The sequence below is a fragment of the Salvelinus sp. IW2-2015 genome, linkage group LG4q.2 (assembly GCF_002910315.2).
Source record: "Salvelinus sp. IW2-2015 linkage group LG4q.2, ASM291031v2, whole genome shotgun sequence".
Taxonomy (NCBI): Eukaryota; Metazoa; Chordata; class Actinopteri; order Salmoniformes; family Salmonidae; genus Salvelinus; species Salvelinus sp. IW2-2015.
The window spans coordinates 7692078-7706011 of NC_036843.1; the positions used below are offsets into that span (position 1 = coordinate 7692078).

Sequence of the window (13934 nt, forward strand, 5' to 3'; positions counted from 1 at the left end):
GCTGCCATAATAAAAAATAAACATATTTTTGTATTCCTTTTAAAGGTTCTGCCCATGATTCTTTGTGGTTGAACTATTGTGTTGACCACGCTGTCTGTCTTCTTTTTCCCACTAGAGGGCTCTATACCACTCCTACAACTCTAACTTCTTTTCACCAACAATGTCAATATAATTCCTTTTTCAATATGGATATTACATAGAGTATTAAAATATAATCAAATAATGATTATTAACATTAAAAATGTGTCAATATCACAGCTAGATTGTTTCTCATTATTTACAAATGTGCCTATTCGCAGAAGACATGGCTCTCTAAAGCTGCTAATAACTTGTAAAAAATAAAACATTTTACTAGGGGCCTAAACCCACTCCAGGCTGGTGGCATTGTTCTGAAGTATTGGTATTTTTCCAATGCTTCCTTTCAAAAGAATCTTCTATACAACACTTTTTTCTTGGCAAGCAGGTCCACCTGACAGAGCCGCATTGAATGCACTGCAGCATCTTTCAACAACGTGCTCATGGGACCTAAATTATCTGGCTTGCACTCTCCATCCATGAGCATGACCACTCAGACTTGTTGTGATGGGACAATTATAGTGCATGTTCCTGCTCATTGGATCATATCCCAGTGGAAGAAATGTTGTGTCTGGCCCTTTAAGTGCAGGATAAAGACGTATAGCTCGGTGGTGAGTGAGCTCCATTGCCGCGTCTGGGATTTTATTTAGCGTTTTCTATGTGGCTGTTGTCCACTACTCATGTATTATTTTTCAATTAATCAACCGTTATGAAGATGTGTATGAGATGATAAACATTCTTCAGGGGAAAGTGACGCGGTGTTCGTTTGACAGATTTTTCGTGCGTAATACACTCGGTAAGTGATCTATTGTCTTCTGATAGACGCATTTGTTCATGTCATTTACATGGTTTACTGCAAATACGACATTGTTATGTTTTATATAATGCACTCATTTTTTCTTGTAGTTTACATTATTGCGAGTGAATTTATTTATTGCACAGCTTAGTGGTGGATCAAGTTGACTGTGTGGTTAGTGGCCATCTTTGGACCACAGTAGTCCACTGATTTAAGTTCAGATGAGGATGGCTATAGCCTATTCTGTATCCCTTTTTTATTATTCAGTGTATGAAATAATAATGAATTAACCATTATAATACAACAACCGGATATGAGATGTTCTACTATTTGGGCTAGGCTATAAAAAGAAGAACCGTGCGCATCAACGTCCTAGAATAAACACGTCTCTGGTCCAATCCACTGTCATTATCTCTTGCCCATTCAGCCATCGGTTAAAAACCTTTTATTAAATTAAATATATTTTAATACATTTAAAGCAATATGTTTGTGGGATGCACACATATATATTCATCTGATTTCTTGAAGTTAAAAATAGTATTGGTAACAGTGAAATTTAGGTCTACAAGATCTCACTAATCACTCCCAAGTAATATGAAGTTATATGAAGTTATATGAGTAATCCCAAGTAATATGAAGTTATATGAAGTTATATGAGTAATCCCAAGTAATATGAACTTCTGTCATTTTTGCCAATATGATTGATTGACGTGTTTTCAGCTACATCAGTTGAAAGACTTGTTTGCAATATGTTGTCAGACCAATTACAAGGACATGATGCATTCTAAAAATAACTCAGTGGAACTGTTTCACACAGGCCTATTATACAAGGACAGACGTTCTAAAATGAATCCTCATCATTTGATGTTTTTCCCCATAAGCCTGTAGTATTACCTGGATGTGTGACTTTGTTCACCTTGAACATTTACAAAGCTAGTCAAAATTATGAATATTTGAGAATATTAGGTTGGGTACATTCACCCTGGCAGCCATCCAGCCATGAATCCTCATGCAGTGAACCCCTTTGTTGTTTGCCAGAGGATCTTGTGTCATTGATAAGAGGCTGCTTCAACGGGTGTATCTTGGTAGTATTCAAGATACAGCAAGTATCTTGGTTTACTAATTTCCATTTGAAATTAGAGAATTACATCAATTTGACTTTATTATATATTTTTCTCCTCAATTTCATGCTGTCCAATTGGTAGTTATAGTCTTGTTTCATGGCTGCAACACCCGTAAGGACTCGGGAGAGGCAAAGGTCGAGAGCCATGCGTCCTCCGAAACACAACCCAACCAAGCCGCACTGCTTCTTGACACAATGCCCACTTAACCCGAAGCACCAATGCACTGGAAGAAACACCGTACACCTGGAAACCGTGCACTGTGCCCGGCCCGCCACAGGAGTCACTATTGCGCGATGGGACAGGGACAGCCCTGCAGGCAAAACCCTCCCCTAACCCGGACGACGCTGGGCACCCCCCCATGGGTCTCCCAGTCAAGGCCGGCTGCGACAGAGCCTGGACTCGAACCCAGAATCTCTAGTGTGGCACAGCTAGCACTGCGATGCAGTACCTTAGACCACTGCGCCACTCAGGTGGCCATCAATTTGACATTTAGCAGGTCTACCAAGTAAAATGTCTGTTGTTGGGTGGTGGTTCACTCTTTCCCTTTGGCGTCTTAGTCATGATTTTACATGTTCCTAGCTTACAACCAATGGAGAAACTGTTATGCATTATACTTAACATGCATTTCCTTAGCTAAGACCCTGTTTATCCTCCAAGCCCTCTCCAGTCCTGTCAGGGAGTGGAAGTGCTAGCGCCTGACTTCCTACCGTTATTGTTGTTACAGGACGTCCTGAGGCTCAGGCAGGGTCCACTCATCTTACCCAGAGGACTTCACACTAACAAGCCATGGAGGACAAGCGTAAGAAGCGGAGCCCCAAGGTGTCTCTACCCCAGCCCCCCCCTCCCCCGGTCAACCCCCGTAAGCTCTCAGTCCTCCCCTCCAGCAAGAGTGCCACCTTCTCCCTTGGCCTCCCCCAACCCCCCTCCCCCAAAAACAGAGGCAAGTTCAAGAGGTCCATTGGGGCAGTAGGACAGTCCAAAGATGTGCTCAGTGTGGTCGTAGCAGCTCCACCAAAGACCACAAGGTTTGTAACAGTCACAATGTCTACTTTAATGAGTCAAATGAGTTGGATTGACAAAATGTATATTGGAGGATGGATTAATGTAAAGGTTCTGTTTACTGTTATTTCCTGTTGTCTGGTCTGTCTTCACCAGGCCTCACAAGGAGAAGGCCAGGGCTCCCCAGCCAGCAGGGCCCAGTAAGATGGCCCAGTCCTCCCCGCTGCAGCACTCCTTCCTCACGGATGTGTCTGATGTGAGAGAGATGGAGGGAGGCCTCCTCAACCTGCTCAATGACTTCCACTCCGGAAAACTACAGGCTTTTGGTAAGATGATTATGGACCACCCAGTGAATACTGAGACACAGTTACGCAGTGGAAATGCAGCCATTTGTTTGACATTGTGCCATAGTACCATGGTCACGTAGGAAGTTATGTCCCTTCGACAGATATGTAAAGGTGTGAATGACGCTTGCTGTGTCCTCTCAGGGAAGGTTTGCTCCTTTGAGCAGCTGGAGCATGTGCGTGAAATGCAGGAGAAGCTTGCACGGCTACACTTCAGTCTGGACAGCCATGTGGAGGAGCTGTCAGAGGACAAGAGGAAGTGTGCCTCTGACCACAACCTGGAGCACCTGCTCTGCAATGTATGCACCTAACTTAACACTCTCTACAGTACTCAATGAATGATTTACTCACACTGTAGTACACAGCTCTCCACATTTATGTCCTTACCCAGAACATAATCCATCGGGCAAAAACTGGTTGAATCAACATTGTTTACACATCATTTCAACAACAAAAATGTGATGACGTTGAATCAACGTGGAAACTGATTGGATTTGGGGGAAAAAGTCATTAACGCAAGGGAATTTAATCTATTTTTCAACAAACGTTTAACCTAAAACCAATGACGTGACATGTTCTGTTGATTTCACAATGAATTCACGTTATTTGAAAACTCAATCAAATGTACATCAAAACTAGACGTTGAACTGAAGTCTGTGCCCAGTGGGTAGGGTCATATTGAGCCACACTGTAGTCAAGTGCAATGGTTATTTACATGCTGTTTTTAAATACGCAGAATATGGTTATTCCCATACATTGTTTACATCCTAAGCAGATGCTCTTGAGTCATATTTTCCCTCCAGGACACTGCTGTCTTTTGGACAACATCTAGTCCAAAGATGTGCTAATTAATAATGCATGCTTTTCACATACTATCCAGGTACACAGTAGTTGGCTGTGGAGAGGCAGCAAACATTGAGAACGACAGACCAGAGACAATTTGACCTTCGGCCCAAAATGTCAAATGTGTCTATTGTTAGTTTGATTTCTAGCATCCACTGCTGTGGTGTGGTATTTGTGCTGGGGGGGGGTGCTGTGGTATGTGTGAGGGTAGTGTGAAAGCCCTTCAGTTCATTAGAGATATGGGTGCCAAGAATACTCTGTAGCCATAGCAGCAGAGCATAATGTAGCAGCAAAACAGATGGGCTGTGAAATTACATTTTCACTGTGTAGATTAGCTAGAAGAATTTAATTTAATAATTTGGGTTTATTTAGGGCTTACTAACAGTGATACAATGATTGATGTGGTGAAATGATGTTCAGTATTGATCTAACATTCTGTAGGCTATTGTTGTGTAAGTTTATGCTTCCATCTAATGAATTTTGACTCCGATTACCTCAACGTGGGACTACATAATCTGATTATGTTCTTCATTTCCCCTTCAGCTGGAGGAACTCAGCAGCTCAATGTATCCTTTTCTAAAAGTTGTCTCATAATCTCTGGGATTCAGCTGTCTCACCTGGGAAAACACTGGCTTTGAAACAACTATATTTAGCTTAAATCCTTAATGTGTCTGTGTTGGATCCTTAATGTACCTGTGTCCAGACAAAAACTACACCTGGCTGAAAACCAGGATCTGCCCAAGACGTCTGGACCTTGACGAGGGAGATCAGGATGACAGATTGCTCATCTTCCCACGACGACGAGGAAAGGTTGCCATGATATTGATCCAACTGCCTTAGCACCAAAACTGGGCCATATAAAGCCCCTGGTTAGATCATGATTTGTATATGATTCATTCAATCAGGTGTCAACTGTCAAGCACATCAACTGTGATCTAGTGATAAATACTCCACATTCATAGCACAAGTTCTGCTTATTTTAGTTATTGCACTGTGCTTTAGCCTACATCTTTTGTCAAGGAATATTCCGAAAGTTAAAGAATAGCCTTTGAACTTATAKTTGTATAGAGTGCAGCGGCAGGGTACGCTAATGAATCCTGTTGTTATGTGTGTGTGTGGTGTGTGTGTGAACATCTGTAAAGGAGACAAGATATCCACCATCTTTATCCAACTCCCTGTTTCAGAGGCACACATACTTTATAATATAAAGGAGAACATTTGCTGTAAAGTTAGGCATTGATATTGATATTGTGCATTTTCTCATTCATTGTCATATGATCATGTCTTTACTGAAATTAAGGACATCATTATATATCTTTGATTGCTAAATATATGTACACAGCCATATAATCAACTGTAGCAAAAACAACATGTTAGCCCATGTTGTCAGTCACTGTGGGTCAGCTCAGCACCTTGGGATGTTCGCCCTGATTTTAATACCTTCTAGCAAAACATTTATTATGATTAGGAGGGACACACTGGATGTGGTGGTTAGAAATACAATGTTTATAAATATTTTATGCTTCATAAAGTAGAAGAGAGTACTTGAACAGTGTGAGATATAAATTGTATATTTTGGTGAAATTTAAGTATGTGAGCTAATGTCTAAAATTGATTACTACAGTCTGAAAATGTCATTGTAGTTTCTCAAACTGGACATTTTCTCACAGCTATGTCAAGAAATTGTTCAACCAAGATATAATGAAACTTGCTGGCTCTGCATTGGCACTGAGCTGCCTTAGCTTAGAATATTCAGGCATTTGAGGCTCAGCAGTAGCAGCAGCAACCCTCCAAAGCACAAGCCAGCCCAACCAGCCACTGCAATGCTGTAAAARGGATGGACAAACATTTAGGCCATGGCTATTTACCCTTATCCACGAATGGTAGATGTAAAATGAAATTGTGGGTGTGAGCATCTGATGCATGTGTATGAAGAGAACATGTTGTAGAAACATGCATAAAACACACACACTGCAAGATACTACATTCAAAGAACATTATGCAGTATGTCTCGGGTTGAGTCCAAAGAGTGTTGTACTAGTCAGGTCATTTTGGGACTTAATTTTTGCAAAGTAGCTTAAACTCTTCATGTTAGAAATCAATAACCATCATTTTCACAAGGCAGCTGCTCTCCATTTGCTGTGATTTTCATACAAGTTGCTAAACTCTAAACCAAACTAGTATGCCTAGATCATATACTCATTTCTAAGATGATTAATGTGTCATTGGTTTTAAAAGTTCAGCATGTAGTGTGTATGGGATCAGAAAGTAACTTTCTTTGGTCCATTAGAAGTGTAAGATACGACACCTTTGTTTTACTTCACCTTGCCAAGCCTACCTCTTTTTCCAATATGGCCTGGACCTGAGTCCTATAAGAACTGTAGCTTCTGACTACTAGGACCCTGTTACATATCTGTCAATGAGAACTACCTTCTCAAGGAACTTGACATTTTATACAATCTTGTCTTTTGCTTTGCTATTAAGGCCCTGTGTTTTGCTCAATTTTGTCATATGACCAGGGGTGTATTCATTACAGAAATAGTTTACGGTTTAAGAACCAAACGGAATAAAACGGGGAGGGACCTATCTGTCCAATAGAAWCTCTCGTTTGCATTTTCCGTTTGGAGTAAACGGTTTTGTTGCAAAACGAATCGACGTAATTATTACAAGATTTAACAAAAYGTCCCATTTTCTTTTTATGTCAGATGGTCCAGCACCATCCTTAGACAATTGCTCACATTTTTGGTGTGGTGCTCATTTTTGGAAAATGCTTAAAATAAAGGTTAAAATCTAGGTCATGTGACATGAAAGCCCAAAACACAGGGGCCTAACTTTGTCATTTAACCCCTGCAAAACTAATTGTATTTATTTACTTGTAAATAAAAGCAAATCAGTGACAGTGGTCTTGTTTTAACTGACTCAGATGCTCAGTCTTGCATGTAGTGATTGAAATAGATCCTTACCTTACAGCGCCATCTTCCTCAAGGTTGTTAAAGACCAGGCACACACATTATCCTCTTTTTTCCCTTTGGGGGACACGAGGCAACAAGGCCAACCACACTGACACATTACAATGATGGTATAAGCAGGCAAGTGGTTTTCCTCGCAATGAAGTTGTTCTCACTCATTTTCAGGCATAAGAATTAAACCAACTGGAGCACTTAGTTTACAGAAATAAACACTTTATTTATATATCAATCTCGGTCTTTCCTCTCATTAATAAACAAGTTCAATATAATTTAAACAGAATAGTGAAAGGCTACTTCAAGACTGGCACTATACTGACACAGAATCACAGACCTGGGCTTCACTGTCTCTGTATCAATCGTTAGTTTAAAGCTAAATGGTTTCAACGTTATACCCACCCAGTATTGTTGGTTTATACCCAAAGTTGATTTAGGCATCAGTGTACATATATAATCTTTAAGAAAATTATAATTTTTTTGATTCCCTGTCAGTACATTTTGGTCATAAAACAAGAAATAAGACATGTCACAACAGCACTTCAACAAATTGTCACAATAGGACTTACAAACTGCAACATTGTACAGCATACAAATTAGGCTAATACTGTGCAATCACACATTTGAACTAAACAAAAGTAATTTGTAATCATTAATCTTCACTGACAAATATTTAAAACAACTGCATAAGACAACTTAGAAATATCACATATTACATTTAATGAAACAGCAAAAATATACATATTTCTGTCCCGTTTCCTTTTTGTGCATTTCAATGGTACATTCTTCGTAATGTTGTCTCAGATTTGCGTACAATAAGATTCATAAACAGCGACAATCATATTACAATACATCCAATGCAATATACATGACGACAACTATAATGACAGTGAGCGACTTCTTCAAAGTGCAAAGAGAGCAGGTTGTTGAGAATAAGACCTGATGCCAACAGCTGAAGCCTGTCTGCCTGTCTGCGCTCCTTTATTGAAGAATACCCTAACTTGATGAGAAGAGAGTTGATTTAAGGGCTCTCATCTTAAAGGACATTCTATACTCTGTAACGTAAAAAAAGTGCAGGCACTATTAGAAATGCAGAACATCTCTGTCTTCAAGTAAGGTCAGTGTTTCTGTTCTTCTGTCTAGGGGGGGTTTGGTTGTGTTTTGAAGGTTGTGATTTCTGAGAGGCCCTCAGGGGGAGGGGAGGGTCCTCAGGAACTCGTTGAGGCCCTTGTGGACATTGGCATGCTGGGAGGCGGCGCACTCTGCCAGCCCAGGCCCCATGTGGGTGTAAAGGGCTTGGCACAGGTTGGCAGTGGCCCCCCGCACGCTGCCGCCCCGGCCGTGGACGGTGCCACTGTGGCTGGACGTGCCCAGGAGGTGCCACAGCAGGGGTAACACCTTCTGTTCCACCACCTGAGGCTTACGAGGATATAGCTCTGTCACCAGATCTGAAAGACAGGCCAGAAGAGGACGGGAAGAGGAGGGGGGAGGAAGGAAGGGAAGTGGGGGGGAGGAGGAAGGGAGAAAACACGTAACAAGGAGCTTATGAAATGCTGAGAGCATATGGCACTGACACATCTGTTTCTCCCTCCTTGTAAGAGGCTAAAGACTCCTTGGAGGGCAGGCAGAAAGACAGTTGCCATTGCACTGTTGCTTAGCAGCTGTTGTAAACTCAGATCCTAATCCAAACGTTAAAAATCCAACGAAGTTTACAAAGTATCATCTACATAACCTAGGTTGCTAAGGGGATTTATCTCAAGCAAATTGTTTCAGTGAAAATACCTGCAACCTTCTCTATGAGATCCACTTTAGCCTTGCCACTCAGGAACTGGGCCTTGGTGCAGAAAGGCTGGAGGAGGAGGGTTTTATCTGTGAACAAAGTAAAGGACAAGTCAGAGCTGGTCATCCTCTCAGCTACGTTCCAGCCTCGCATGGAACCTCAAACTAGATGATGTGATCTCAAACATCATCAGACACCTACCAAGGTTTTGGATGAGTGCATGGATGGCTCCAATGGCAGCGCTGTAGATTGCGTTGTTCTTGGAGTTGAGGTGATTGTCCACGATGGCCGGTACCAGGATGTAGACTACCTGGGCCAGGTTATCCTTCATCACAGTGATGATCTTCTGCAGAGACTCCAGAGCGAACAAGTTGACTTTACTGTTGGACTCCTGCAGTCTGGCCTTAAAGGCATCAAATACCTGGGAGAGAAGCATTACTATAGATTCAATTATGACCTACTTACATGGGTCCTCTTATCTAGGGGCATTTGCATGGTTTATATTTGGTCAATAAAAGTTATAGCTAGTATTCTTTGTGATAGTCAGAGGACTTCGGCAAATGGCAGCTTAGGGTATATAATAGTGAGCGCTGGTTGATTCATAACCTGCAGTCTCTGCAGTTATATCTGCGAGGCGGGCGGATTTAGGGTCATGGAATATTGTGTGGATGAAAGGTGGGTGGCGGACGGGTTGAATGAAGAGAAACAGGGCTCAAAATGAACGCTTGCCCTCAAAAAAATTGTTGGACAAGAAGAATATAGATTTCAATTGTCTGAATGGACATGAAAAAAGTCATGATCCTTGTCATATTAGTAACCCATGCTAGTTGGTGCATCTTTAGAGCTCCCCTCTTTCTTAATTCTAACGGATATGTTCATCTCGGAAAAGATGAAACCACTAGCTCGTGCAGTGCGCTATTGAGAATGATGTTTTCCCGTTAATTGCATTTTGGAACATTTGAGCCATCTGCGCATTGTTTTTATTTTTTATTTTATTTTATTTACTTTTAATCCTTTTTTCGTGGTATCCAATAGGTAGTTACAGTCTTGTCTCATCGCTACAACTCCTGTACGGACTTGGGAGAGGCGAAGGTCGAGAGCCATACGTCCTCCGAAACAGGACCCAACCAAGCCGCACTGCTTCTTGACACAATGCCTGCCTAACCCAGAAGCCAGCCACACCAATGTGTCGGAGTAAACACCGTACACCTGGCGACCGTGTCAGCGTGCATGCACCTAGCCCGGCACAGGAGTCGCTAGAGCGCGATGGGACAATGCCGGCCAAACCCTCCCCAAACCTAGACGACGCTGGGACAATTATGCGCTGCCCCATGGGCCTCCCAGGTCACGGCCGGCTGCGAAAGAGCCTGGACTCGAACCAGGATCTCTAGTGGCACAGCTAGCAACTGCGATCCAGTGCCTTAGGGCCTCCAGAGTGGTGCAGTGGTCTATGTGCGCATTGTTGAGCTAAACGGTCTGATCTGTAGCATCAGCCTCATTGCTTTAAAAAAAAAGTGTGCAGTGGTTGCATGAATTTTGAATCTGTTGTCCCAGAGTTTGTTTTAAACCATATCCATATTTATTATCCCAGCGATGACGGGACGCACTTAGTTTCGGAGGGAATTATTTTATAAAAACATAAAAAGTATTTGGTTGTAATTGGAGAGCCAGGAGAGCCTTCAAGGGGCAATGTTGTATTTTGAGACAGGCTTCAATATGCAAAGTCAATAGCCAGTGTGTATCCTACATTTTGGTCTGATTCTCTGTGGTAAAATAAATAGTCATGCATTTTATTTTGTAAAGTGGCATCCTTGCATCATACGATGATGTAAAAATGGTGTTACAGAACCTTTTTTCTTCTGGACAAGTAAAAAAAAATTTTTTTTTTTTAAATCGGTCCTAGTTTTGCGAAGGACATGTGGCTAAAAAAGTTCATGTCAAGCCCTGCCTTAAAAAAAACGTCAAATGTAGCTATAATTGTTGTGCAATTTATATCTACAGGCTACTTTGAGATTTTTCTTTAATTATTTTAGTCTATCTGGTATTAGTGCGTAAGCCTAAGCTTTAGGGCCTAACTGTAAGCTCCACGTCTATGACTCTGACTGTGGCCTACAGTGCATTTTCTATATTAGCGGGTTTGGGTTGGGTGCGGGCCTCAGATTTTCCCATTATCACATGTAGTTGGGCGGTTGCGGATGGGTTATTAGCAAATGCTGGCAAACAAACATCTAACCCGCGAACCACTAGTATATATTATAAGGCTAAAGAAATCTGGTTTTGTTCAGATGACGTCAGTTACCGGAAAGATGCTGCCGATAACTATGTTGGGGTTATGCTCGCAGTCCACCACTAGCTGGTTGATGCCTTTGATGCGCTCTCTGAAGTCCTTTGAACCCAGCAGGGCTGTGAGCTGCTTGATGTACTCCGTCTTGTCTGCAATGCTGTGAGCTTGAGGTCTGCCGCTGTACAGCCCAGACTCCCTGCAGATACACAAACAATAGGTAAGTCATGGAGAGGAGTTCGTACTGACACATGAACACACTGTACATACAGTACCAGTCAAAAGTTTAGACACACCTACTCATTCAAGGGTTTTTTATTTACATTGTAGAATAATTGTGAAGACATCAAAAATATGAAATAAACACAAATGGAATCATGTAGTAACCAGAAAAGTGTTAAACAAATCAAAATATATTAAGAAAACCCTTGAATGAGTAGGTGTGTCCAAACTTTTGACTGGTACTGTACATTGACAAAACTGTGCTAATGCATGGACAAACAGCAAAGCTAGCCATGGCTTTAACCATAACAGTTCAGTATACTAGGGGTGTAAACTTGATGAGACAGACGTGCTACACATTTCAGTTATTGTTGTTGTGTTTGCCCACCTGTTGACCACTTTGAGGGGTTCCCTGCTGAGAGATGAGGCCCTAACTGTGCCACTGCCAGGGAGGGAACGCCGGCCCCTGGCTGACGGGGTGTCCTGGGGCATCTCTCCCAGGCCCTTCAGACCACATTAACATACATGTTATCACACACATGGATCACACACATGTAACCACTGCTTCCTTAAAGGCCTAGTGCAGTCAAAAACGTCATTTTCCTGTGTTTTATATACAGTATATTTCCACACTATAAGGTTGGAATAATACTGTGAAATTGTGAAAATTATGATAACGCCCTTTTTGTGTAAGAGCTGTTCGAAAAAACTGCCTGAAATGTCAGCCTGTTTTGGTGGGATGGAGTTCTGGCCTGGTAGTAAATTAGTGAAAAGACCAACAAGAAAAAGAGTTCCAAACCTGTCTAGCTAGTTTTCATTTTCCCACTCAGACCACTCCGACAGTCCTAGCAAAATTCTGGCTTGAGAAATTGCTCTTTGCTAAGAAGCTATTTTTGTTTATTTTTTACCATTTTAATTGAAAACAATCACAGTAATTGTTCACCAGAAATGATTTCATATTGAGATAAGAATGGCTGCATTGGACCATAAAGTAAACGTGCCTCGTCTTAAAATGCAAGCTCCCAGCAGGGGGAGACAGAAATCGACAGGAATGACTCATAACGGTCACACACACCTTCTCAGTTAGACGGTGTTCTGTACCTTAGTCTTCAGAATGAAGACAGTGTCTCTGATGGGAGCCAGGTCTTTGGCAGGGATATATTTCTCCAACATCTTATCAAAATCAGGGTGTGATGACAGAAACAGCAGCATCCGGCGTCCCTGGTACCTGAGAAGAACAGCCTCAAACAATGCCACTTATTCTATTGATAACAGACACACGTACTAGCATTAAAACAGACATACATTGGTTTTAAACAAAATTCCCTCCCTACCTAGCTTCCTGGGAGGAGTCTTGTGACAGCTTGATGACGGCAGGTAGGATTCGGTCGGTGAGGTCTTTCCCTCCAGATAGGAGGCGGGCAGCGCCAATGTTCTCCATCAGGTTGACCATGTGATGACCTGCGCACTTCCTCACCACTGAGTTCAGGTGACTGTTCACAAGAGACAATATCAGGGATGTGATCAGCACCACAGAAAATAAAGCCTAATGGCCCAATTTAATGATAATATACAAGCATGATAAGATTCAATATCTTCAAGCAAAGCATGTATTTCAAGTACTGGTGCTGAACTGCTGAGTGTGCTAGTTGGTGACAGTGAGTGTCTGTCTGACCTGAGGCCGCTGGTGAGCAGGGCGTTGAGGCTGCGGGTGGGGGTGCAATGATGCACCATGCTGTCCAGCGCTGCGTCCACATCCTGCCTGATGAAGGCATTGGACTCCCCAGCCTTCTGCAGCAGAGCCTTGGCAGTGGCCTCCAGCTCCTGGTCCATCCCCTTCTGCAGTACGGTGTACAGCTCACCCATCGCCCCAACAGCAACACGGGACACACCCGACCGAAGGTTCCTCACCTGGGGAGCAATACACTCGGATGATGATGATATTGAATCAGCTAGATCATTTTTTCTTCAGCCATCTCACCAAGGGCTTGAACGGTCACATTTCCTCATCAGGACGTAGGAAAAATCAGTCATTAAACGGCTAGAGTCTACAAGGACCACCCTGTACTGAATTGATTGAGGCTGAGATTATGATTTAGAAGGAAGAAAATAGATTGGATGAGGGTCCCCAGGAAAATGGACTGGACATGAACATTTATTTAAGACTAAAAGTATGAGGAGTCGTGGTCGTACCTCTTGGATGAGTGCGAGACAGACGTCATGCAGCCTGTTCCGCAGTACGTCTGAATGGTACAGCGTCAGACCACGGAGAGAGGTCAGGCCCTCAATCTTCTTCTCCCTTCATTAACACATTTAGAAATAGAAATTGAGTAAATCCAATCCATTGCTAATATGCATCCAAAAATGATAAATGGACATTTGACGTTGGGTCTGACTAGACAATGTCTATGTATAGCATGGGGTTAAACGCTGGCGCTGAGGTTCAGTTGGACCCCAGGAGGTTTAGCGGTTGCTAAAACGTCAGCGAATAGGGATCCAAATGAAGA

At 42.3% G+C, this 13934-nt stretch overlaps 2 protein-coding genes across 4 annotated transcripts in view; one reads left to right on the forward strand and one right to left on the reverse strand.

Moving 5' to 3' along the window:
* The first annotated feature begins 642 nt into the window (after window positions 1-642).
* On the forward strand, window positions 643-7080 carry LOC111963207 (coiled-coil domain-containing protein 28B). The gene is made up of 6 exons (XM_023986505.2): window positions 643-871; window positions 2720-3020; window positions 3151-3320; window positions 3483-3637; window positions 4725-4747; window positions 4885-7080. Exons 2-6 carry the CDS (start codon window positions 2782-2784, stop codon window positions 4937-4939), a joined length of 642 nt encoding a protein of 213 aa, XP_023842273.1. The 5' UTR covers window positions 643-871; window positions 2720-2781; the 3' UTR covers window positions 4940-7080.
* A 262-nt stretch (window positions 7081-7342) lies between these two features.
* LOC111963208 (TOG array regulator of axonemal microtubules protein 1) overlaps window positions 7343-13934 on the reverse strand; it is a 41595-nt gene continuing 35003 nt past the window's right edge. For 2 of the 3 annotated variants that reach the window (XM_023986507.1, XM_023986506.1), the window contains exons 14-22: window positions 13621-13726; window positions 13103-13338; window positions 12762-12920; window positions 12529-12655; window positions 11816-11931; window positions 11224-11404; window positions 9126-9345; window positions 8927-9013; window positions 7343-8592 (exon numbers count right to left, since the gene is read on the reverse strand). In XM_023986507.1, coding sequence (XP_023842275.1) covers window positions 8333-8592; window positions 8927-9013; window positions 9126-9345; window positions 11224-11404; window positions 11816-11931; window positions 12529-12655; window positions 12762-12920; window positions 13103-13338; window positions 13621-13726 — 1492 coding nt within the window. In that variant the 3' untranslated portion in view covers window positions 7343-8332. The remainder of the gene's footprint in view (window positions 8593-8926; window positions 9014-9125; window positions 9346-11223; window positions 11405-11815; window positions 11932-12528; window positions 12656-12761; window positions 12921-13102; window positions 13339-13620; window positions 13727-13934) is intronic. The other variant, XM_023986508.1, reaches the window with a different exon arrangement.